This window comes from Bombus affinis, chromosome 8, assembly GCF_024516045.1.
Source record: "Bombus affinis isolate iyBomAffi1 chromosome 8, iyBomAffi1.2, whole genome shotgun sequence".
NCBI lineage: Eukaryota > Metazoa > Arthropoda > Insecta > Hymenoptera > Apidae > Bombus > Bombus affinis.
The window spans coordinates 4,922,925-4,947,252 of record NC_066351.1 but is presented as its reverse complement, the minus strand read 5'-3'; the positions used below and the strand labels follow the sequence as shown (position 1 = coordinate 4,947,252).

At 35.0% G+C, this 24,328-nt stretch overlaps 1 protein-coding gene across 1 annotated transcript; it reads left to right on the top strand.

Moving 5' to 3' along the window:
• The first annotated feature begins 1,307 nt into the window (after nucleotides 1-1,307).
• On the top strand, nucleotides 1,308-18,987 carry LOC126919914 (homeobox protein GBX-2). Its single transcript, XM_050729591.1, has 3 exons — nucleotides 1,308-3,565; nucleotides 5,419-5,730; nucleotides 17,379-18,987. The coding sequence occupies exons 1-3, from the start codon at nucleotides 3,289-3,291 to the stop codon at nucleotides 18,137-18,139; spliced, it is 1,350 nt and encodes a 449-aa protein (XP_050585548.1). The 5' UTR covers nucleotides 1,308-3,288; the 3' UTR covers nucleotides 18,140-18,987.
• The last annotated feature ends 5,341 nt before the right edge of the window (nucleotides 18,988-24,328 follow it).

Genomic DNA, 24,328 nt, shown 5'->3' with positions numbered 1-24,328 from the left:
CCATGCCACCCCCGCACTACGCTTCCTTAACGAGCGCTGTTATCCGAACGATCTTGGCGCGAGCCAATCCACTCCCAGGATAATGATGCACCCTTCTTGGTGTCAATCCGCTCAGCGTCATCGAGATCGTACTAGCTCAACACGAGAATCAATCTCGTCGTGTATTCTACGAAATCGTTCCCTGACTTTGGCTTTTATTCTCTTGAAAATCGATTGACAACTTGAGAGCAGATGCTTTCGTTTTGATATTACGGTGTCGGGGATTTAAGTAGATAATTTGATGACAATACCTATTTGGGGAAGAAGTAGAAGCTTTGAGAATTGTTAGAAGCATCGTAAATGATTGCTGTCAAGCATTACGACGTGGTTTTCCCTTTTGTGAAACATTATTTATTTATACCTCTGTAGATATTTATCAGACTTTCATGTTCTTTATATTACGTTTTCTATACTTAGGGGAAACATGATTCGTTGATGTCATAGATAATATACAATTATATTTTGATAGTGATTATCTACTTATCATGTATGTAGATAATATTCGATAGGTACGTTTAAAGTAGGTAATTTCAATAAATACTTCCATTCATAAGTTTCAGGCATTGTAAAAAATGGGTTTTGTTCTTTCTTATGTGTTCTTTTAAAAAGCTAATCAAATTAAATTTAGGGATTCTGGAAGAGAATGTATTATTCTAGATAAGTAATACGTAGCATGAAAACTTCTTTGATGAACTTCTTCCTTTGATGCGTTTTGTCACAAATCAATTTATCTAATACAAAGTCATCGATGTGTAGCGGCACAGGAGTCAAAGGACGACGCGAGTCGAGAGCGACTCATGCTGTTGTTTTGCCTCAGGACATCGACTCAGCCTTAACGCAGAAATGTAATAATAAACAAACTCCGGGTAAAACAATGTTGCCGCTACATATAACCGTCGAATGAAGGCGAATTTGAATTTCCCGACTCTCCCTCGACCAGTATAAATAAACGGATGCGATCGCGAGCGACAGAGTATCGTACAGTATCTACATAGTATCTCACGAGTATTTATCGAGTTACGCGACGAGTATTAACGAGTATTTATTTCGCGATTTTATTCTGCGATTTATATTTTGTACTAACGACTCGCGTATACGGCTGTATATTAATTTATTATTTTAAATATATTCGACTGTTTCATCAACGAGCAATCTCGTCCTTTAAACCTCACGTACTAACTATCCTCCACAGATGCATTCACCTAATGCGTTTGCACTACTCACCAAAATTGGCGAGACATCAAAATTTCTATAGAATTTACAATTTCGAGAATGCTCCTCCAAAATAGTTATACCTACCAGATAACTATGTATACTCTACACTTATTCTATTATTCTCACTATATATATATATTACTTTACACTTCTCATAAACAATCCTAACTATTCCTAGCACAACTTTGCTTCTACAACATATTTCTATAACTTCTTGAAAGAATAAAAAAATACGGACGAAGCGATGTCAGCGAAACGAGAAATAGCAAAAGCGGCAAAAGGAACAAGATAACCGCATCGAGTTCACAAAATACATGGCAGTTCGTCATAGGTAGCAATTAACAGAGGGATCGATGGTAGAGTATCCGGCCACGTAACGGGTGAAATTCATCCTTGGTTCAAGCTCGATCACGCCGGCGGATCGCGACCACGGAAGGACAAAAGCGGCCACGGCAGCAAGATGGCGGTCCATGGATCGGTAGGCGCGTCCGTGAATGCAGTTGGCCCGAGCTACGACCAATCAACGACGCGGCTGAACCACGTCCGTGCGGTTACGCGGCCACGCCAACAGCCACGCCGCCGCGAGTCGGCGCGTCAGGGACGCGGCCCGGCAATTGAAATGCGGCTCGCCGCCGGCCGCCAGTTGCCTGTCGACTTGTGCCCCGTGCGGTACTCTCCACGTGCTCTTTTTTTCCCTGCCGACTTCTTCTCGCCCCCTCTGGTTCCATTGCTCGGGTTCGAGAACGCGCATATACGCGGCATGGCAACGGAAAGGTAGAAGGGTTCCTGGAGAAGAGGATCGAGTCGCGGTTCAGAATTTTGTGGTTACAGTTTCGACCGGACAAGTGCGGTTTCCGTTTGGTGATTTTGATTTTCCGAACACGACGTGATCAGGATATTGAAGAATGGACGCTGGAAATAAATAGAAAGAAGGTTTCGGGCGGAAGAAGATTGTGATTTGGAATAACGGATTGTGGTTTTTGAAACGGAAGATTTAGAGGATATTTGATTGGAATTGTAGTATATTGTAAGAGAAGAAGAACTTGGATTGGACTTGGAGAGGCCTTTTTTTTTTTTTTTTTTTTTTTTTGATACTGTTTGAGATGCAGCTGAAGATTTTTGAATTTGGAGTGTCGTACTTGAAGAATTACATAATTATATTGGAATAAGGAAGACAGTGAATTGTGAACAGCCTTTGTAGATTTCCAAAGGCAAAAAAGTGAAGAAGGCATAAGATCGTTACATTTTCGAGTATTTTAAGAAATTGAATTCTGTCTGAAAAATGTCAAATATTGTAAAGACTGTACAGGATACAAAAGCATCAAATACTATGAAGACAGTAACGTGTATAAGTGACGTTTAATGAAAAATGTTCTGCGAAATACAGTATTAAGCGTAATAAAAGAGTACTTGTAACTAGTAAGTTCAATGTATGAAAACATGTATAGTTGTATCAATCTTAAACACAATATCTCTTATAACAAGAATTATCATATGTATATGTAGTAATGCAAAAGAAAAAGCACTTATATTAGAAATAAGTAGTTTAGCAGTTATTAATACATGCTGACGATGGATTTATCGATGCACACACAGGTTTTAATACACACATGATTATCAATACTTATTACACACTACAAAATAGCGGTATCTTTTATTATTCATATAATGCAATTTTAATACAATTTTTGCACGGCGACGTCTGTTTAGAATTCATAAATTCACTTTTAATAGAGCAATAAATATTCATATCGAATTTTATAAGCGCAGAATCGCTACGACGCAGTTCAGTATCGTTAAAAGATAACTCGACAAGTACGATCAAGAATAAATGTATTATTCATGGTAAAGTATTTGAAAATCCGGAAGAGAATATTTAAAAAACAACGAAACATTGTCACCCTGCGTCTGAAGTGAAGTTTGAAGAATCATCAAACTCGTTGCACAAAAAGAAAAAATACAAAAGCTGTAGAATTATGGAAGGACAGATCGCGTGTTAATTGTTACCGTAAGATCTGAAATCCGAAAACAAAAATGGACTCTAACGTAGAAGAAACGGAATTGGACGTCGGATCAGCGAGCGACGAACTCGAATCTTCGATCGGAGAATCGAAGTTACCGCGGCGACCAACGCCAAAACCTTTCACGATCGAGAGTTTGATCGGTAATTGTGGTACACAGAAAGGAAGCTGCGAACCAGGAACACAAGGAGAGAAGACGAATGAAAATGAAGAGGATTCTGATCGAGATAGGGAATATCTGTATCAAAGACACTACTTGGCGACCGCGGCTGCCAGCGCACTACCTCCTGGTTGGTTTGTGTTTAACATTGCATGCAAGCTATCTCTTACTCTCAATTATTTGGAAAACTTCGAAATAGACTTTTTACAATACTCTTCTTCGAATCATTATATTCCTTTCTATTTGCTCTTTTTTCTATAAAATCTTTTCTTTTTTCCATTTTAACAGCTTCAAAATTATGCACATATTTCGTTCTAGATGGTAATCGTAGATTTTATACATTTAGGTTTCGTTATAGTTAAATAACAGTTCTAGATTTTCTATATTTTTTGTTTGACACATTGTTATTATATTGTTATGTGATAATTTATCGATTTCTGTTTTTACTGAAACTTATATTATACAGTTACCAATTTTAAGACTCGTAACTTTGTGAATTATAAAATAGAACGTTATTAAGATTTATAGATTTGAAAATGTCTAAATGTTCCGACGGTTAAAATTGTCAAGTTGCTTTAATTTTATATTAGTTAATCAGTCGTCACAACTGTTATAATATGGCAGCTGCGATAGCCCAAACTAGATTATAAGGCTGTATAACCGGCTATTGGAGCATATCATGATATAGTAGGTATCATATATAATCAGAGATCATAATATATGATAGACTACTTTCTTATCTTGCATAATTATGGCGTGCTAGTGTTAATTATACTTATTTTCATATTCATTTATTCTAGATTACATTTAATTATGCTTAATTTTTCTTAATTTAATATTAATAATTGACTAATTTACTTATTATTTATACTGGCTCATTATGTCATGTTATTTCATTTATGTCTTTTATGGATGCTTCAAGACTATTGTGTTTTAAAATCATTTGGTAACGTTAATTCATAACTTAAATATTGATTAGATTATCGCTTATGTGAATTATTTTTTTCGTCAAAAGCGACAGGAAACGATGAGTTTAACTGTTATTAGACCTCTCAATTTATACAAAGTAGAAAATAAAATGATCGAGCATGCTTCGTTAACGATTAATTGCCCGTTACATATTCTACAACCGCTTTTTCATTTTGAATCTTGCAACTACCGGATGTAGCATGCATAATTTAATCCGTGAACGTCCTACTTTTGCCGCAGAACGAAGTCTACTTAAAATAAGTTCCACTGAACGCCGTCTTAAAATGTTACGTCATCTTAAGAACGCGATAAGCTCCAAATTTATATAGTGTAGGTATAGGAACATTACATTACATTTTCGTTTTTACAGATCGGCCATTGATTAAATCGTATTACGTATATCATATAATTCAAATAAAAATAAAGTAATTCCTCATTAGAGTATCTCACAATCAGTTACGTCAAATGTTATCTATATTGGTCATACAAGTATTATTAATACCACTCATTGAAATGCATATCATGATAGCGATAGTCTTCATATGATTTAGTACAATAAAAGAAATATGAATTTATATCGTAGAGAAAGCAGAGCAAATTAAGAAAAATATTTCACTTTAAACGTGAAAACTTCTCTTCGAATATTAAAGAATAGATATTAAATAATTAATTAATAACTAATTCACTATAAAATGACTGGGAGTCGTAAATTGTTGCATGTAAAATAATAATTAGGGAACAGTTACAAAATATGAAATATTTAAATATTCGAAGATTAAAAGATATTAAATATTTGTAGTAGTTAATTCACGATAAAATCATTGGTAATCGTAAGCTGTTGTATCCAGAATTATAGCTACAATTATAAATACATTTACGAGAACGAAGAATAAAATATATTTAAATTCACAATGAAATTATTGATAATTAACAATTGTTACGTGTTGGTTACACTAAGTTGAGTGATGTTGTAGAAATTATTCAGGAAGTATTGATTAATCTTCTCTATTTCAGGTTTTGGAGTGCCACTCGGATTGTACGGTGCATGGCTACCAATGCGGATGTACGGCAGCGGCGGCGCTTCCGGTGTTCCAATGTTACCGGCGCATACTTCTGCCAGTTATCCGTCTCACCAGGATCTATATCAGAATCGGTTATCGCAGCATCTTGGTTCAGGAACGAATCATCTCCAAGGTGCGGCTTATCCGACCGCTTGTCAGCGTGGCTTGAATCATCGTGGCTCGACCAGCTTCACAGATAGCGAGGACGATGGTAGTATCGATTCACCGGCATCACCTGCTCACGATCTTTCTAAATCGAGACATGGTAAGTTTTTGCGTAAAACGTATAGCGCAATATTTGTTTTTTCTTTATGTTTCGTCTCTTTTACAATAAGCTTTACAATAAGCTTATGGTAGAATTTCACTTCTTTTTATTTAAACAACATTTTATTAAGCGATTGTTTAATCGAATTCCTGCGAATTATATGAAATGTTTGTTTCCTAATTTGTGCATACAAATAGTGCCATGCCGTACATTTATGACTGAAACTATTTGATGCTCAGGTTCTTGAATGCTTCTATGTGAATATTTGTACGTAAGTTGGAATATTTTAAGAAAAGAGTGCAACGTTTTGTTGATGTAGTTACTAATTTAAACTGACCATTGATAATGGAATGTTTTTTTTAATTCTGTTGAAGTGAGTCTCACTTCTAGGAAAACTCTACACCTTCTCTAGTGTTTAGTTTTTGGCACAACGATTCTCTTTACGGCGGCTTCTTTGGTCTCTATTATAGTACCGCGGAAAGATCGCCGACATACAGACAATGTCGACGATAAAGCGCAAATGCCGACAAGCCGAAAGGGTCGGGAAACTTCAATAGGCCTAACGGCCATCGATATATTTCGGCACCGCAGTCGTTGATCGTCAGTTAGTCACCGGAGAGTTTAAGAGTCAAGAATCGTTAATCGAGAGTTGTCATATCACACTATTGCATTAAGTTCACGTTAAATAATCGTCGTTTTCTGTTTAATCCACTGTAATCAATACATTATCACATAGGATAGAAACTACTAGAAATCCTAATTTCTAACATTTCTGAATAAAGAATTTCTACAATAGATTCATCCACGCATTTGCACTCTCTATTTCGAGATATATAAAACCTCAACAAATTCAATTTTGTAGTCGACAATGTATCAAGGAACAGTACTGACCAAATATTTTGGACGATCTACTAAAAAGAGATAACTTGTTTTTATGAATGAATATAAGGGTATTTGAGCTATTATTTTAATAACCTGATACAAGGATTGTTTAAAATTAAAAAATTATTTAAATACATATTGATTAATTTGAAATTATTCATACTCTGTGTAATCTTCTTTCGTTCTTTCGACAAGCAATAGTTCTTCTCAGGGATGCTGTCGAACAGTTGTTTAACAAACTCGTTTCATGTATTTCTCTTGTTATTATTTGGAAGAACTGCTATATATCTCTGATTTAAAAGTAAATTTGTAAATTAAAACCTTGTGAACAGGTTCCACGATAAACGACGGAAAGAATATCTAAAGATTCATTTCCACGTAACAGTATGAAAAAACATTTTTTAGGAATACGTAAATGAGACAAATAGTATTAATAATTTATTGTAATTTAATTCTTTAATACAAAAAATATCTTCCATGTATCACTTAAATATTTTTCTTGTGTGAAAAAATTACTTCGTTCTTTCTTTTCTTGTAAAAAAATTCTAATATACATACAAAATATACATACAATAATATACTATTAGACAATACTTTATTTAGGTAATACACGATTATATGAATCTTTGTGTAGTATTCATACATCTTTTCCGCGTGTAATTTCCACAATGAATAAATATTCTCTCACAGCATGTATTATGCTACTTGAGATTGGATATCTTCGATTCTGATGGTTTATTAACGGCGATGCACCGTCATGCGAACGGGATCGTGAAATACCTATTTATTTATATTCTCCTATTAACTTACAGCCGGTAATTCTATATTCGAAGCACGAGCTAGCTCTATACCATAGCACGACGTCTGACGGTAGTTAGTGTTAACAGGATGCGGGAGTGATCGTTTCAATTATTTCTAGGACTGACGAAACATGGTAGCAATTAGTAATTAAAATAAACGTCGATCGATGAGATTCTCATTAGGATAGTAACGGATTCCCGTACGGCGTTCTGGCTTTCATGAACTTGCTTCTCAATGAAAGCTTTGATTCTTCGGCTGTGAAGAACATGATGCATTTGTTGTTCATTAATGAAGTTTTGAATAGCAAATATACTCAGTGATTTTCATTCACATAACTTTGTATTTGTATTCGCATAATTTCGCAAAAACCGAAAGTGGTGGAAAAAGTAAGACAGTAGAGTAGATAAGATAAGGTTAAAGTTATGCGCAGTTGTACTGTTTCATTAAAAAGAAGAGGATAGTATTTTATAAAACAATTGGAATTTTGTAATATAATATGGTTGATTCTCCGAAACAAAAATTTTCTTAAGCAATGCTACATTTTTATTAAAGTTACCAAACAAAGATGAACTTTATCGCGATTCATTATCGAGCATTCGTTTGAAAGTCTCGTTCGGAGAATTCCTTCTGTACATACCATCCAGAATGATTTCACGGAAAATATATTCGATAAATTATCGATCGGATCGGAGAAATTTCCGAACATCGCCCTTGTGTTCGAGGAACAGGGGTTCTTCCTCGAATGTTCGTTCGGCGTTTGAAATTCGGCCAGGATTCACCGAGTACCGTATCACGTACTGTAAACGCGTGTGCGTACGGAATTTTACACGTGTGTGGGAGCTGTATGAGATTTGACTTTGGGACGTCTATAATTTATGCACGCTACTGTGGATCTCGGGCCCTTTGCCGCCTTCGATCGTGGCGACTGCGATCGTAGTCGAGGATACGCTCCTGGAATCCGTAAGCGATTCATTGCAATTTCTGTCGATTCGTGTTTCTCGAATAACACTCGTTTTCCTTCCCCCTTTTTACCTATTAAAGAAAGGTAACAGAAGAAAGTCTGGATTGTTAATGTACCATCTTTGAATTTCTCTTTTATTGTAGACTTGAAAGTAATGATTTAAATCAGTGAAATTTGTAACCGAAGAATTAAATAAGTATTATATTAATAAAATTAAAGATTATAATTGCTTGAAAGAGTATTATTCGAGTTAATGAACTCTGATCACGAATCAACGAAGTCACGTAACACGTTGCTTGCTTACTAATCACTTTTCGTTCCCATTTCGTTCAATTTATTATTCCCTTCCTCCTCCGAAGTACAGTGCACGAAATAATCGAAGGATCATCCACGTAAATTAATTTAAACTTTGCTTATGCTACTAATTGGGATGACTTGAAATAGATGCATTTTCATTATCTAAAATAACTGTTAGGTACATCATATACTTCTTTCTATATTATTCTATATTATTCTATATTATTTATTTTTCAAGAAGTATAAAATCTTATTAAGATTCAGTTTGTACACATTAACAAGATCTATCTTTCATTAAACATAATCTTTTTCAGACATAAACTATGTATATTTGTGTCTTCTATTTTGCATACATGTGTCATATATCTCTTATATCTTGTATTTTATATTTATTACATATCACATGCCTCTTATATCTCATAAAATTTGATAAACGTATACGCGTATTAGCCAACTTATGAATTCACGTGAGACTTTAACGAAAGTATGTTCTATTAAATAATGCAAATTAAATACAAATTTAATTTTCATTACCTACTTATGGATACCTTGACTACTAAGCGATCTTGTCTAATAAGTACATCTAACAAGTAGATCTTCATCTTTTTCAACCAAAGTCTAATTGACACTCTACCTTGTAACAGCCCTAAAAGCTAAAGTAAATTACTCTACTATTTATAACTTCTCACCATATTCTACCTAAAATTTACCTCCTTGCTCGCTGGTAAGAAGTTACTTTTCATTTTCCTATCGTATACTATTTCAACTTCTCAATCAAGAAATACGCGACCGCTTAATTGTTTGGAGCGGCGCGAATAAACCCGTAATGGGTCGTGATGGGTTGTTCAGTCGTGTCGTATAAATGGAAGGGGGTATTGGATGTTCGATGGAAAGTCGAAACTCGCCGATCACGTATTTCCGAAGGTGGCGGGGGCGAACGGACGATCGACGAAGTCGCGCGCATTTATTCGTGGCCGATCACTTTTTATTGATGTACCGCCGACCGAGGCGATTTCGTATGCGCAACGAAATGGCTTCGAGGAATCTGTCATCGGTCATTTATGACGCACCGTGCCGAACCGGTGTGCCGATCGTTACGACGAACACGCCGATCGAGACGCATGCCCTCTCTATTCTTGGCCCCCGACCATCGGAAACGATTCACCTGAATTGTTGCTTCTTCTCGTTCGGCTCTCTGTGTTTTCGGTTTATTGTTTTACGTTTGTCTCCCCCCTCCTTTTCTCGTGTCTGATTGTGTTACAAAGAGCTTTCAATAGAGGAAGTTCTGACGTGATTTAACAGTTTAACCTGTTAAGTGGAGAAGATGAGTTTAGTCGTCCTTCGAATTCTTAATATCTTCGACATAATAATTTCTTTATGTATAGATTCCCTGTTTTTAAAGGCCTTTTTCATCGTTGTTTGAAATAAATTGCATTATCACTGGACTGTGAATGTTTATGCATTTAAAAGTGTAAAAATGTGCAGAGTGCACGTGATATGCTGAAATGTATGAAATATCTGAAATAAAGTGTTCACTGTAATATTTTGCGTAGCAAGTCCTCGCTTAGATTTTATTTCTTTAGTTAACTGTATAAAAATATTCACCGAAATAAATACTTTAAGTTTAATTTGTGAATAAACTTATTCTTGCTGCTTTTTATACCATTTCCTATCTGTAGATGCAGGTATCTTTGTTTGCGTGTCCAATGAAATTGAGAAAATTTAAGGTCACAAGATGTAGATTTCCTGCTTCGACTATTTATTCACTTTGCAATTAACTTATTTACCTTCGACTTAAACAAAACAATAGCTTACAGAGTAATTAATCCTTTCTTTTACTTATGTTAAATTATGACATAGCTGTTATGTTAAATTCTAGCCATTGCTATAATTTCATTATTTCACAGTCAATTTTAGACTGTTTCCAAACAACCTATTTGGCTTTCAAGTTTCATTCACCAAATTGCCGCGTCAGTTTTATATACTTAGTTTCCATTTAAGAGATGATCGATCGCACTTTTATGTAATTCTATTTGCGTGTCGTCTGGACTGCTTTTAAATGAACCACGATGAGTCTTAAAACAGCCTCAATCTCTCTAATAAAATTCGTAATTATGTCATTCAGTTTGCCGGAATATAGATATATAAATGAATCGTATAAAAGTATGTTCATGTGTACACTTTCACACGCAGACCTTGAGTTTTTCATCTTTAATTCGATTCATCTCAAAGTTTGTCAAATGAAAGTAGCTATTTTCACATGAAATTAAATATAAAGGTGAGAATGAAAGTTTTATATTGAAATTCTAATCAGAAATTTTTTACAGTAAATTTCATGAAAATGAATATGATATCTGTATCTACTTTGTGAAACAAAGATAGATGAAATACTCAACTGAAGATTCTGTTCTGTTTTATAAAATTGGTGATTGTATATTTATATCTTTGCTTTAAAATTTTAACAGAATATGCTGTCGAACCAGAATGTAAAATGATACAGAATCTATAGGAATGTATCTATTTTGCACGACTAATCGTTAATACCATGCAATATTTATACGTATGGTATAACAGCATTAAGACGAAGATAAAAGGATAAAAGTTTAGGAACTATATCCAAGTGTTCGTTTGGAGTTTTTAATGAAATTTTCTTCCTTTAGGAGGGTGATGGACGTTGCATTGAAAAGTGGTTTAGCTGACGCGACAAATTAATCACATTAACAGAACGTTCTAAAAGAAGAACGAATTTTGAAAACGAATAGAATTGCAGGAACGACATATCGATCGCGAATTAAATGAAATTATTCTATGGACGATTTCTCGAATGAATAAGACTTCTTCGTTCTTAGATAGCTTAGATAGATTACCTTAGGTTCTTAGATAGATTACAGGATTCATAGTATTTTAAAGAACTCCCTGCAATGAGCAGATGCATTGGAAAGACACGACGAATCCAATCATTTTTCAGAGATTAATATATGAATTAATTATCGTATAAGTAGAAGTGAAAAGTCGCGTAAGAGTCTAACAAGTTTACTTTATACTCTAGATCACATTTGATGATTTCCTTTTCTCAAAATTTATAGCATTAAATTTCTATTTGTGAAGTTCCTTTTTCGTTCAATGTTTATGCATTTTATATACCTTTGAGACATGGTAGATAAGCTTCTTCTTATTCTTGAGGAACGATATATTTTTTCACAATCCGTTTGTGATTTCTTCTTTTATATTTTTTTAAATTAAAAAAAAAGATTTATTCTTCTTTTAAGATGTCGAAAATATATAGTTCGCGTTGCTTAGCGGTAATCTATGTAGAAAATTCTGTTTTACCTGTTTTGTTTCGACGAAACTTAAATTTGGTATCGGATAATGTAAATTTCATTTGCATTATAAATGTGTTATAAACCTTTTAGTTGAAATTGAAAATTAATTGTTACATGTATACATGTATCATATATATCATACGTATCATGAATTGAATGTATGGCAGGTAAAGAATTCCCACATAGTGTAAAGATTCAAATAAAACATAAATAGCTGTTTCAGTGGCTTCCAGTTTCCATTAAAAATTTGTATTATATTGATTGAATCAGGACAATCAGCTTCACGATTCCAATAAACGATGTCGTCTGCTTGTTAGGTAGCATGGTTTATTTAGTAGTTATCCAGGTAAATCACAGTAACATATTCGCATCGATTGCATGTTCGAATGACATCAGACATGAAATTAACTAAAAAGCAAGAAATAAGAGGTATTGAAGTCATTATGTGACATATCCAGAAATAAACATAATCATCGATTCGCCCTATGAAACATGTACGATAACTGCTTTCCACAAATCCAGCGAGTATCGTTCTAATTGCATAAAGATTTAGAATATCTAATTTCTGACAAACGAACATAAATTAATCTTATTTTGTAACACTGCAATTGAAATATTAATGTCTTTCTTAAATACTGAATCCTTTACAAGTAAATAATTTAGTACAAAGAGTGAATTAACAATTTCTTATAATATACAGTATCTACTCTTAGTAATATTTATAATAATATTTATATAGTACCTACTACGATTTCTGCTAGTAAAAAGAATATAAATTACTTTTATTTTTCTTTATGAAATCACAATACTAAATACTATGCCTTTCTTGAATATTGAATTTTCTGTACAAAATTGTAACAAACAATTTTCTACATTTTTTTCATACTATAGGTATATATTATTTTTTCATTATCGAACAATTCGAAAAGAGACTCTTTCTGCTTTTCTAGCAGAATTTTTGGTTTTTGACCTTTTTTTTCTTATTTATTACCCACCGTGATGTCCGTGACGAGCAACATGGCAAGGGAGGATCGCCTCGCGTTGCTATTCGCAAGGAGAATCCAAATTCTGACGAGAAAAAAAACGTTGTCCCCTTGCGGGAACATGGTCTGAATTGGATCCTTCGATTGGTCGATACACTTAATGGTCTTACGACACAAAAGATTTGCCAAACACAAACCGTATATCATCCACGTCAGTACCAACAATTAAGTTTAATTAAGTCGAAAACGATCGTCTGGATTTTTTTACTCACACGAAAAGTGTTGAAGGTTGGTTTTTTAATTATTTTCCAATATGTCTTATGTCGTATTGATTTGATCGCGTCATTTTCATCGAAGACCATATTGGGACACATAAAATTAATTTGTTGATCTAATAAATAGTTTGTATAAAATGCAACCACATTGCTATAACCTAGATATATCTTCGTGCCTGTGAATTATAAAAGTACTTATGGTTCCACGATACTTCTATCGACAAAACTAGCGAGTTTAAATACTTCATTAGTATTTTAAATACTCATTGGAGTATGAGTGAGAGATTTTTAATCTTCGCGATTAAACGACACCGTCCCAACTATTGTAGATGACATTGATACAATTTTCTCACATGAAATACATACATCCATATTTTCACAGATAGTATAGATATACAGTAGATAGGTGTAATAAATAAAATAACTTTTATTTATTATAATATTTACTATAAAGTTCCTTTTCCTTAACGCTTAAAATTGTACCTAATTTAAACGTTTTTTCTACAAATATAAGTGTCTTATTTCCCTGAATTTTTAATCTAGTATTTACACTTTTAGGCATGTCATCAGTCGAAATTATCTAGTAGAAATATTTTACGAACGAAAAGTTATTGAGAAAAAAAATAAAAAGTAACAATAGTAATGAGTTAACAAGAAATGTTCAACTTTTGACACAATAAAGTTATCGATATAACTATACAAAAAAGGTATCCTATTACATAATTAATTCTATTTCAAGCCGTAAATACTGCGAATGTAACGTCATAAGATAATAGCTCAATGCTTTCTTTGTCATGAAACTCGAAATGATTACTTAACGATCATACGACGAAGAAGATTATACTTTGTTGAACCAGATTATACGGGTTGTTATAATATTCGTATGAGTTTCACTTGTTCTCACTGGAATACAGAAAAGATAATTTTCTATACGTCAGGGTAAAATATGACAGTTTCCACGTACGACTGTAAAAAGACCTATTCAGGAAATATGTATATCTGTTTCTATTTTTCAAAACATTCACTGAAGAAGAATATATCATGAAGATGTATAGTTGTATAGCGCCATTCCGACGGGTGTAGAAACCGGATCGAACTCCGATCTGGCGGATCGCCAGTATCTTAGTGAACACTGCACTCAAGCGGGCATACAGAATACACTATACTGCATATCTTCCTCATAATCGCAAGGAATAATAAAAATCTTGCAATTTGCTGAAGAAGACCCTGATCGTGCTATAGCAGTTATCGTGTTATTAAATTCTTCAATACCAAATCTGTATACATATCTGTTTGATGTCGTGAAACTCTATAGAATTTATATTCTTTATTTCCTCTTTTATTTTGTATTAATTTGAAGACTTTATATGATTTTTCGTAGCTGGTGTTCAAGTCAATGGTGAAAACATTATATATATTCTCGAAATTATTATTCAAAGAATAGTTACAAAAGAATAATGTTTAGGGAAGTAAAATGACGTAAAAAGTATCGCAATAATAATCATAGGATATTAAAGGAAATAATACAATAAAGAAAAGTTTATGACACATCTCTGCTTTTCGTAATAGCAACCTAAACTCAGTTGTTTAACTAAATCTTTTTCCAGAAATGTTTCAACTCTTCCAGACACAACGGTACAATTTTTGTACCACTTCTGTTTTGCTATTGTTACACGCCGAAAAATGTATCATCAACATAAAATGTTTTTTAATAAACCTGCGTTTTCAGTTTGTTAAAAACATAGAATACAAGAGCTAAGAACACGATTTGTTGTATTAGTAATATTGAAACGGTTCTGTGCCTTTCATACCAAGAAAAGTTGAAACTAGAATAGAAAGCAAAACAGAAAACTCCGTAAATAAAATATCGAAGCTCCATTTACGCCTCTAGAATATATTTCCCCCGCTGCGATAGACATTTAGAGTCACTTAAATAACAGGATTCGCGGCCGTGTCGCAACCAATAGGTTAAAAGTCGATTCCTCGATTCTTAAACGTCTTCGAGAACCAAAAACTTCGCCCGTCCCGGTATCGAACAATTGCTCTATCCAACCTTAATAGCGAAGAAATAGTGCAGAATAGAGATGTAACGGTATTGTTTGAACGATCGATCAGCTCGATTCTCCTATCGTATAAAATGTAAAGACCATGAGAGGACAACGCCCGAACGTTTGTTCGTTGTACTTGCCAGAGAATATCGCGGACTCGTCTCTCGTTCGCGGAAGCGTATGGCCCATTCAATCGAAACTCTTTGAATTAATAAACACGCGGGTGCATCAAACTCCAGCTGCGTTAACTTAGCCGCGGAACTTTGTGTTCCGCTTCGTACTACGCGTCGCGTCCTACGGCCGTAAACACGAAAATGAATATAAGACGGAAGCTATAATCTTGACGACACGTAGGTAGTTGTTAAAAAGACATTTATGCGGTCATTAATTCTGATATGTTTATCGTACTTTTAGAAGAATAATTTGCAAGATAATTTCGCGATTTCTATTAATTTATAGTTGAAGATTACAGAAGAAGAGTACGATAAGATAGATTTTTCATTTTTTTATTGGAGAAAAATTTAAAAACTTTTGTACATTGATCATGTATGTTGCGAAAATCGCCTTTTTATTTGATTTTGGGACTAAAGACATGTATTTTTTCATACTACTCAAAATGTTGCTGACAATATTAAAATATTGACTAAATTGATGATCGCGCTCTTCACGTTTGTATCTTCCATATGCTTGGAAGAACTGTTTATGATTAAAAGCGTTTAAAATTATTGTAATACAAGATGAAAGTTGATTATGTTATATTACAGTTATATTATATAGTTTCATATAATTCGCATCGGAAAAGGTTTAGAAAACAAACGAGTTTACTTTGAGTAGAGCTTGGTGAATATTTTAGAATTTTTTAAAGATCACATAAGATTACTCTATATTTTTCGTTTATTGACCATTTTTAAACATTTTTAGAATGCTTTTATGTAATTATAAATAATCTTTTTCTACCATAAGTAATCTACTAAGACAAGATCTAGTTTTCTACAAATCGTAGAATGATTCCTATTTTCCTTTTATGTTACTAATATCTTTCAAGTTCCGTATATCGATCGTGTTTCACGGTATTGTTAAGTACTTTAATTCATAATTTCCATAAACAGCTATGATGACTAAAGATTCTGAATAATCTATAGCACCCGGTTGAACTTCTGTCAACTTCAATGTAACCACGCTTCTTCCTAGAATTCCTCACTTCGCTATAACCATTTTCAAAGGAAACTTTTCGCTCGAGTTCTTTCAATGTTGTATCCATATGGCTACTGAAGTGTATAAAATGCAGTGAAATTATAAAATAATATAGTTTGTAACGTCATTTACAGTAAGTAAAGTGCTTAGCTGGCTGGTAAAAAGACACAAGGAAAGAGAATAGAACACGTGGAAAATAACAAAGGTAACGGGTGAGACTTCGATCGAGAGACATACGCTTTCTGATCGAACGAGTTGCATGTCTCGCATATTAAATCTTCTTCTTAAACTATATTACTGTTAATTAGTTTCCCGTGAGTCTCTGTGCAATAGTCTAACTACTCACTGACCTGGAATTCAACAAAATAACGACCTATCGAAAGTAATCTTTATTTAAAATGGTCAAATGAAAATTGCATTGAGTGACCTTAAAATCGCCAAGGGAGAAATAAAAAAATTTTTCAAAATACACACACTGATACCTCAACTCAATAAAAATTCGAAGATCAATTATAAAACATAAAATATAAGAATGCTTGTTGCACAATATATTCAACTTTGTTGTACTAATTTTTATGGGAATAATTTTGTATATTATATTCAGTCTCTTCTGATTAGTAGGCTGCAGATTTATATTGGGAAATTTGTAAAATGCAAAACTGCATATGCACACAATATGCAAACTCACGTAAAATATTCTAATTATAGTACTCGTTGTAATATTTAGTAGACGAAATAAATTTCTATATCTTATTTCTTTAACTGTATTCATAAAAGTACGAATTATAAATATTCGTAGTTCTTTGATCAACCTGAAACTAATCACCATTCACTAAACCCTCTTCCTAAAAACATTCTTCATTCATAATCCGCGTTGGTTCCAGGTTCAGAAAATGGTCGCGCTTCGGCGGACAGCGAGGACGAGGGTGGAGGATTGAGCGTCGCTGGTGAGGGCCACGATGCGACCGACACGATGTCAAGCAACGCATCCAGCAACGTTAGTCCCGGGGGATCCTTAGAAAACGGCCAAAGCACGTCAACAAGCGGATCCAGTAACAACAAAGCCAGACGCAGACGAACAGCCTTCACTTCTGAACAACTCCTAGAACTCGAGCGAGAATTTCACGCGAAGAAATATCTCAGTCTAACCGAAAGATCGCATATCGCTCACGCTCTAAAATTATCAGAGGTCCAGGTGAAGATCTGGTTCCAAAATCGGAGAGCTAAATGGAAAAGGGTGAAAGCAGGATTGAGCGGCGGAGGCGTTGGGTCTAGTGCAAGCAATATGGCCACTGCTGGTACATCCAATAGACATAATGGAGTAGCTGGACAACATTCTGGAAATGGTACCAGGATCGTCGTGCCGATTCCAGTGCACGTTAGTCGATTGGCAGTTAGATCTCACCACCATCATTTGGAGAAATGCGCCAGGCCGCCTAGAGTTAGGCCAACGACGGATAGTCCTACGTCCAGCGCCTCGTCGTCGGTACTCGGAGACGCTCTTGGATTGGTCAATTCGTCCATCAACTTGAGTGGACAAGTGCAAAGTCCTCTGAATAGCGGAGTTGGAATCGGAGTCGGTGTTGGACTAAGAGCGTTTACGGTACCCTCTCATCGAGGAGGACTCAGCTCTTCCGGCAGGTAGTGAAAGCTACGAAGTGAACTGTGAACGCGGGACTAATTGTAGATTCGTGGTGAGAATCGTAATCTTTGAGTATTTATGAGGAAGTTTAGTGATGAAAGAAGTGAGTTTTTGAAACAGATGGATGTTGTAGGTGGATATTTCATAACGATGGGTGATATTTGTAGAATTGTATGGTGATCTGGTATCGTTATGTGAAGGTGAGTGGTGAGAAGATGAAGATTCACTAGTGATGGGAAATTTAAAAGTAAATTTGCCGATGGTTTATAATTCGTTGTTCGAATAACTTGTATGTACCATTCTTACAAATATGGTATATAATAGTAGTTCCTTAACAGCAAGATGCTATTTAGCTACAATGTTTTATCTTTAACAGTTTTCAATTTTAGATATCTACTAAATACGAGATTCAAAATTGAGATGGGAATTTGTATTACAAATTATGACTTATATTTTTACATCTAATCATCTCTCTAGATCATCTTTCTCTCATCACTCAATTTCTGTATCATGGTCCATCAAGTCATCTCAAAATCGTCTGATTTTCTATCATATCCAATGACAACAATAAATTGATCAACTTGTAAATATACGTACCTATGTTAACAGGGAAGAATTATGTAAATAGCTTTCGCACAGACTGTATATCCCGTATACGGACCGTAGATCGTATTTGTAGATAATTTCTTTACGTTTAAGCAAATCTCTGCTCCATCCCAGAAGCACTTTTGCAACGATATCGATATTGATCTATCGTGCGATTGCCGCAGCTGCATCAGGGATACGGAGCGGAAGAACAGCGAAAGTGTATATCAAGAAGGCAATAAAACGTGCGAATATCATGTGGAATATCATAGTGTACTCATGAATATATACCATATCATAGATCCCTAACTTCTCCGCGTTAATTTTAGTATCGTTAAAGATTCACAAAGAGACTTGCTATTTTGCAATTTTTCACGAGTTATATATCGTACAAGATGGTTAAGAAGCCGCTTTTATTATTCATTCGCGAGTTAAGACGCATGAATATTTTATGCTTATTTCGAGTGGCCTTCAATCAGGATTACGGAGTGCTTTCATTCTTGTCAGAAAAAGTAGTTCGGAGGTAAGTGATCCATTTTCTACTGTCATGTCCATCGATTGTTTACAATAGATGAGAATATGTTTTATTAACAATAGTATGGACGAATAATTCAATTGGTGCGGATTTATGGCATCATTTAATTTGTCAACAGTAAAAAAAAAAAAAAATTGTAAATCTTTCTTAAGTCCATTCTTTAAGAATTAGAAGGATTCATCACCCTTCTTAAACCAACATAGCAATAGCATAAATTCTCTGATCAAGCCAATCTTTCTTAAAAATTATAAAATTCGACTTATGATTTCAAGTATAAAAACAACTAATACTTTATTACAGTGGTCGATGTGACTGTAAACAATTAACTAAAAAGAATATGCACCTTATTCATAGAATCCTTGGAGAAATTAAACATTCCCTAATTCGGTAAGAAAGATGTTCCCTAACTCACTAAACGAAAGTATCTCCATTGATATGAAAAATGAAGTGAAGTGATATGAAGTTATAAATGAAAGATTACAAACTACCCAACGTTACATCTGCCAAACTGCCAAGGAATTCTTTCCAAGAATCTACCCAAAGATTCTCGTGCTCGTCTTTTCGTTGCCTTTAGACCTCTGGACAAATTAGCTGGGTTCACGAAACTTCAATGCATATCGAGAGGCGGTTAGGTTGTACGGCCAAAAGCGGCATATGGGGTCACGCCTACGAGGCGTCCACTGAAGGTGAGCATGGGGTCCGACTTTTTCCATGGGTCCCCTCGAAAGACGAGCCAGCACGCGCCGCAGCCTGCGAAAATACGCGCGTTGAATCCCGCCCGTGGTGTGCAGCCTGCAATTTTCCACGTCAAGGTGATCCCATGGGAGTCACTGATCTCGTTTGAGAGCCGACAAAAGCCACCCCTTCGGGGAATCTAGCTCGACGTAATTGTCAAAACAACTCGAAAATCGATTACGAAGGCGATTCGAAAAAATACAATGACACTGATTCGTGATGGAAGAGGGCGTATGTGAGGCAAAGTGAAGTTTCTGGAAATAAAATTGGTACGTTATAAGGTTAAGATTAGTAATTCTCCGTGTGTTATCTAGATAGAGATAAGGGTTAAGAATTAAGAGATAGGTACAGCTTTTGCATTTTGTTTAAATTATAGAATATAAATATAAATGCTGAAATCCGTTTTTTTATGTCATTGCAAATTCCTTATTGGATATTTCCTTCCATATTAAATGACTAACCCTTAATTGATATTCCTGAATCATAGATGATCCATGCGTTAGCGTAGACTTGAGTTCGATTAATTAATTTAGAGTTTTAAGCTCAATTTATACTGTATATGTTACGTTATAAATATTATGAATTTACTAGAAATTTAATAAGAATCTTAATTTAAAACGCAATGATTTTAAAATCTTTGATGTATATCATTTTAATTTTTAATATCACGTCACACAATATATGATAGTTGCATTAAAACGGAAATCGTTTATGTTACTTATCATCAGCAAACGAGATTGAATTTTGACGTGCCTTTTATCAAAATGCAAACGATACGTAGCTTATGCAACGCCTAATCGATCAACATTTGCGACTACACGAATATCAATACGCTCGTGCATCTCACGCGCATTAAAGTAGGAAATGGATCGGGTAGAATCATGCAGTGACTTCGGCTTGGGGCGTTACGTCGGGGGAAAGAAATTATGGAACACAATAGAGTAGGGTTCAAAGTGCACAGGGTATCGGTTTAGCGTACGGAAGGTATCATAGTTGTAATTTTCTTGCTGCGCCCTAATATTTGCACGGTGACAATTCTAATTCGATATTTGAATAACAAATGAAACTTGTGTGGGAGATATAGGAGCAAATTAACAACATGCTTTTTCTATATATATTCTTGAAGCGTATTTAGGTACTTAAATTATTAAAAGAGATGCGATATTGTTAGATTTAACCTCTTCATGTAATGAACTATATTTTTTATACAGGGCACGTATTTCCCAATAAATATGTAGAAACGAAACAAAGTATTGGACTATTTACGATATAATAGGATTAACTGCAAGAGCTAACTCCGTCCTCTATTTTTGACGAGAAGAAATCGTTACTTATTGCTACTCTTTCTTACTCTAATTAATACCAAACTTACTAGAACGATCGAAGCGATCAATAGCAAATAATTAGCACACAGTATAAGCCATCTTGGACATATAATAAGTGTTAAATATATTACTACTGACTTAGTACTTTTCTAATTTTTGCGAAATCTATACGTGTACTAAATATCTTATAACTTCTATAAAAATTATCAAATTTGTTTCAAACTTTAGCGGTATGTATAATTATTATAGTCGAGTCTCAATGAAGCTGCAAATGAAATTTCACAATGTTTCCTATAACGGACATAGTATATTCATAAAAATAGTCTGCAAGTGTTCGAATATTTTCGTGAAGCACTGTATACATTGGAACGAAAGAAGCAACGTGGTCTAGAAAGTAAACGAGGATGATCCACGTCGCGGAACGAGAAAGATCGTTCGGACGAGGGGTTGCAAGGTCTTGAGCCAGGCTAGCTATAGTTATATACAATGCTCACAATGGCAACGGCAGAGTGCATTACGGTTAATACACGAAGGACCGCGGTCGTTTAGCCGAGGATCTCGGCAGTTACCGCTTCGCAAAGGATAAATCATCTCGTGATTTCAACCACGCCTACCGTAGGACAGAGAAGCGGCTCCCCCAGAGCGTAACGTACGGCCTAGACGTTCTCTATACTACTCTCTCTTCTCTCTCCTTCTCTCTCACTCTCTCTCTGTCTCTGTCTCTCTTTCTCTGTTATATGCCGCTCGATGAAAACGCCGCTTCCGAAAGCGGAAAACTAATAATCCTCCGCCGCGGATATCCGTTCTGGAACAGCCACTAGCACGGAACCGAATATATTGATAGCCCAGTTGTGGATGTTTTCGCCTGTCTGCTGGAAATTTGGTTTCGAAATCACCACCAACGATTATCTCACTATTCCACGGGTTTCAGTGAGCAATATCACAACGTTTAGCTATTACTGGATTTTTATTGCATTATGATGTTGTTACGTATGCCGAATAGACTTTGTAGAGAATTTAAATTCGGCTATAAAGAAGTAAAAGTTTGTTTCTATTGACTAAGAATATTAGTTCAATCTAGCGACGAATGCTTCGTAAGATTTTGCAATAAATAAACGTCTATTAGGGCTATTTTGAACAAACATTTACCAACCAATAATATTAATCAATTGATGAGCTTTTTACAAGTTATAGATTGTAGGCTTTTCCTTTACAGTCGTACAATTTTGCATGAAGTAGAATACTCGAATTGTAATTAACTACCGACTGTAATTTATAAATTTTACTTCTAACATCTTGTATTATTACCAAATTTATTACTGCTGAGTAACACTGTTTACTAATACCGTAATTTGTAACTGATGACTTTTAAAACTAACGGAGGAATTAAATAACTTTAGAATGATCGAGAGTTGTTGGAAAACTGAAAGGGGATTAAATTAAATTTAATATTATATAATTTCAAACGCAAAGTTCGAAGTTTTAAATAATATCGACAACTAGAAATAGATTTTTCTATCCGGTAATTGAATACAAACATGGAATTGAGAATAACGATCGGATGTATTGGCAGTATTGATTCGTAAATTTGATGGGTTAAAAGTGTATGGAGGACAGAGGAAATGGATTTTTGATATAATTGAGTTTGGAGTTAGAAATACAGTGAGGACGATGTAAACTTATTAGCTGATAGAAAGATGATAATGAAATTATTTTTTTATTTAAAAGTGGCTAGAAGAAAGGAGAGTAGTAGGGAAACGTTGAGTTATTTGGATTAGCTACAGCCTCAATATCTTAAAACTCAATCTTAAAACAATCGAACTTCGCGCAGAATAATTAATCTTGTAATATTATAAGATTATTAAATACATTAGACTTTAATATACATACTAATGAAAAAATGGAAGAAATATTGGGTATTTTAATTCAAGAAGAAAAGATATAGGAAAAGAGAAAACAACCGAGATACGTAATTCTATGATACAATAATTTAAATAAAAAAACATGAAAGTTATTTGGATCAAATAGAATTTCAAACTTAAATGAAAAAGCGGTATTAATTTTTTAAGCAACATTTTAATACATTTGTGCGCCATATCTCGCGCGTGTGACTACTGGCGAAATTAAATTTATGGAATTAAATTTCTTAACAAAATTAAGAGAAGTATATTGCTAGATTGAACGAATTCTCACACCCACATAGATGGAGAGTGGCAAATATAAACGGTGAACTAATGCGGTCTATTTCCCACACTCGGCACTGCGGTCGAGTGCTGGGAGATTTTCCCATTTTCCCCAAAAGGGCCGTGAAATTGAGCAGACAAATCGTAGCTCGAGAGAGCGCGACGAATTTCACCAGGCCGTGCCCTCTGCTAGTGTATCCAACGTCTGTCACCTTCAATTTCCAGATCACCCCCTTATTTCTAACTATTATTACTGGAACATATTAATTCATTTTAGCTGTCTACTAGGAAAAAATGTTCATCTGCTTCAATGTACATTATTTAAAAGTATTAAACACAAAATATATGCGATACCCTTTCAATCGAGAATTCCTTCAAAAATCCCAAACATTCCGTTTCAGCTACGATCCAATCAAACCCAAACCCCTGCAACCACTCGCACGTTGATCGAACCTAAGAGCCATTTCACTCGAGTCACGTCGTATACAACGAACTGTCTGAGGGAAACCACGTGACAGTAGAGGAGAGCCACATAATTCCTTTCCCGTTAATCGGTCTCATTACCGCGCCTACTCGTAAAGCGAGCCACCGTGGTCGAATCGCCTCCAGCCTGTCGCCTCTAGGAAGGAGTTGCAGGGTACGTCTAGAAAAAGAGGGTGAAAAAGGCGCACAGCGTGGAGCAGGATCGTTTGGCGGTAGAATCGGTCGTGTGCAGTGGCCGTCTGCCTCCGGGGCCAGAGAAGGAGAACAGTGACCGTGGAGCGAGCGAATGAAACCCGAAGAGACGGAGAGCTGGACGAGGGAGGACCGGAGACAGGGAAACGGAGTT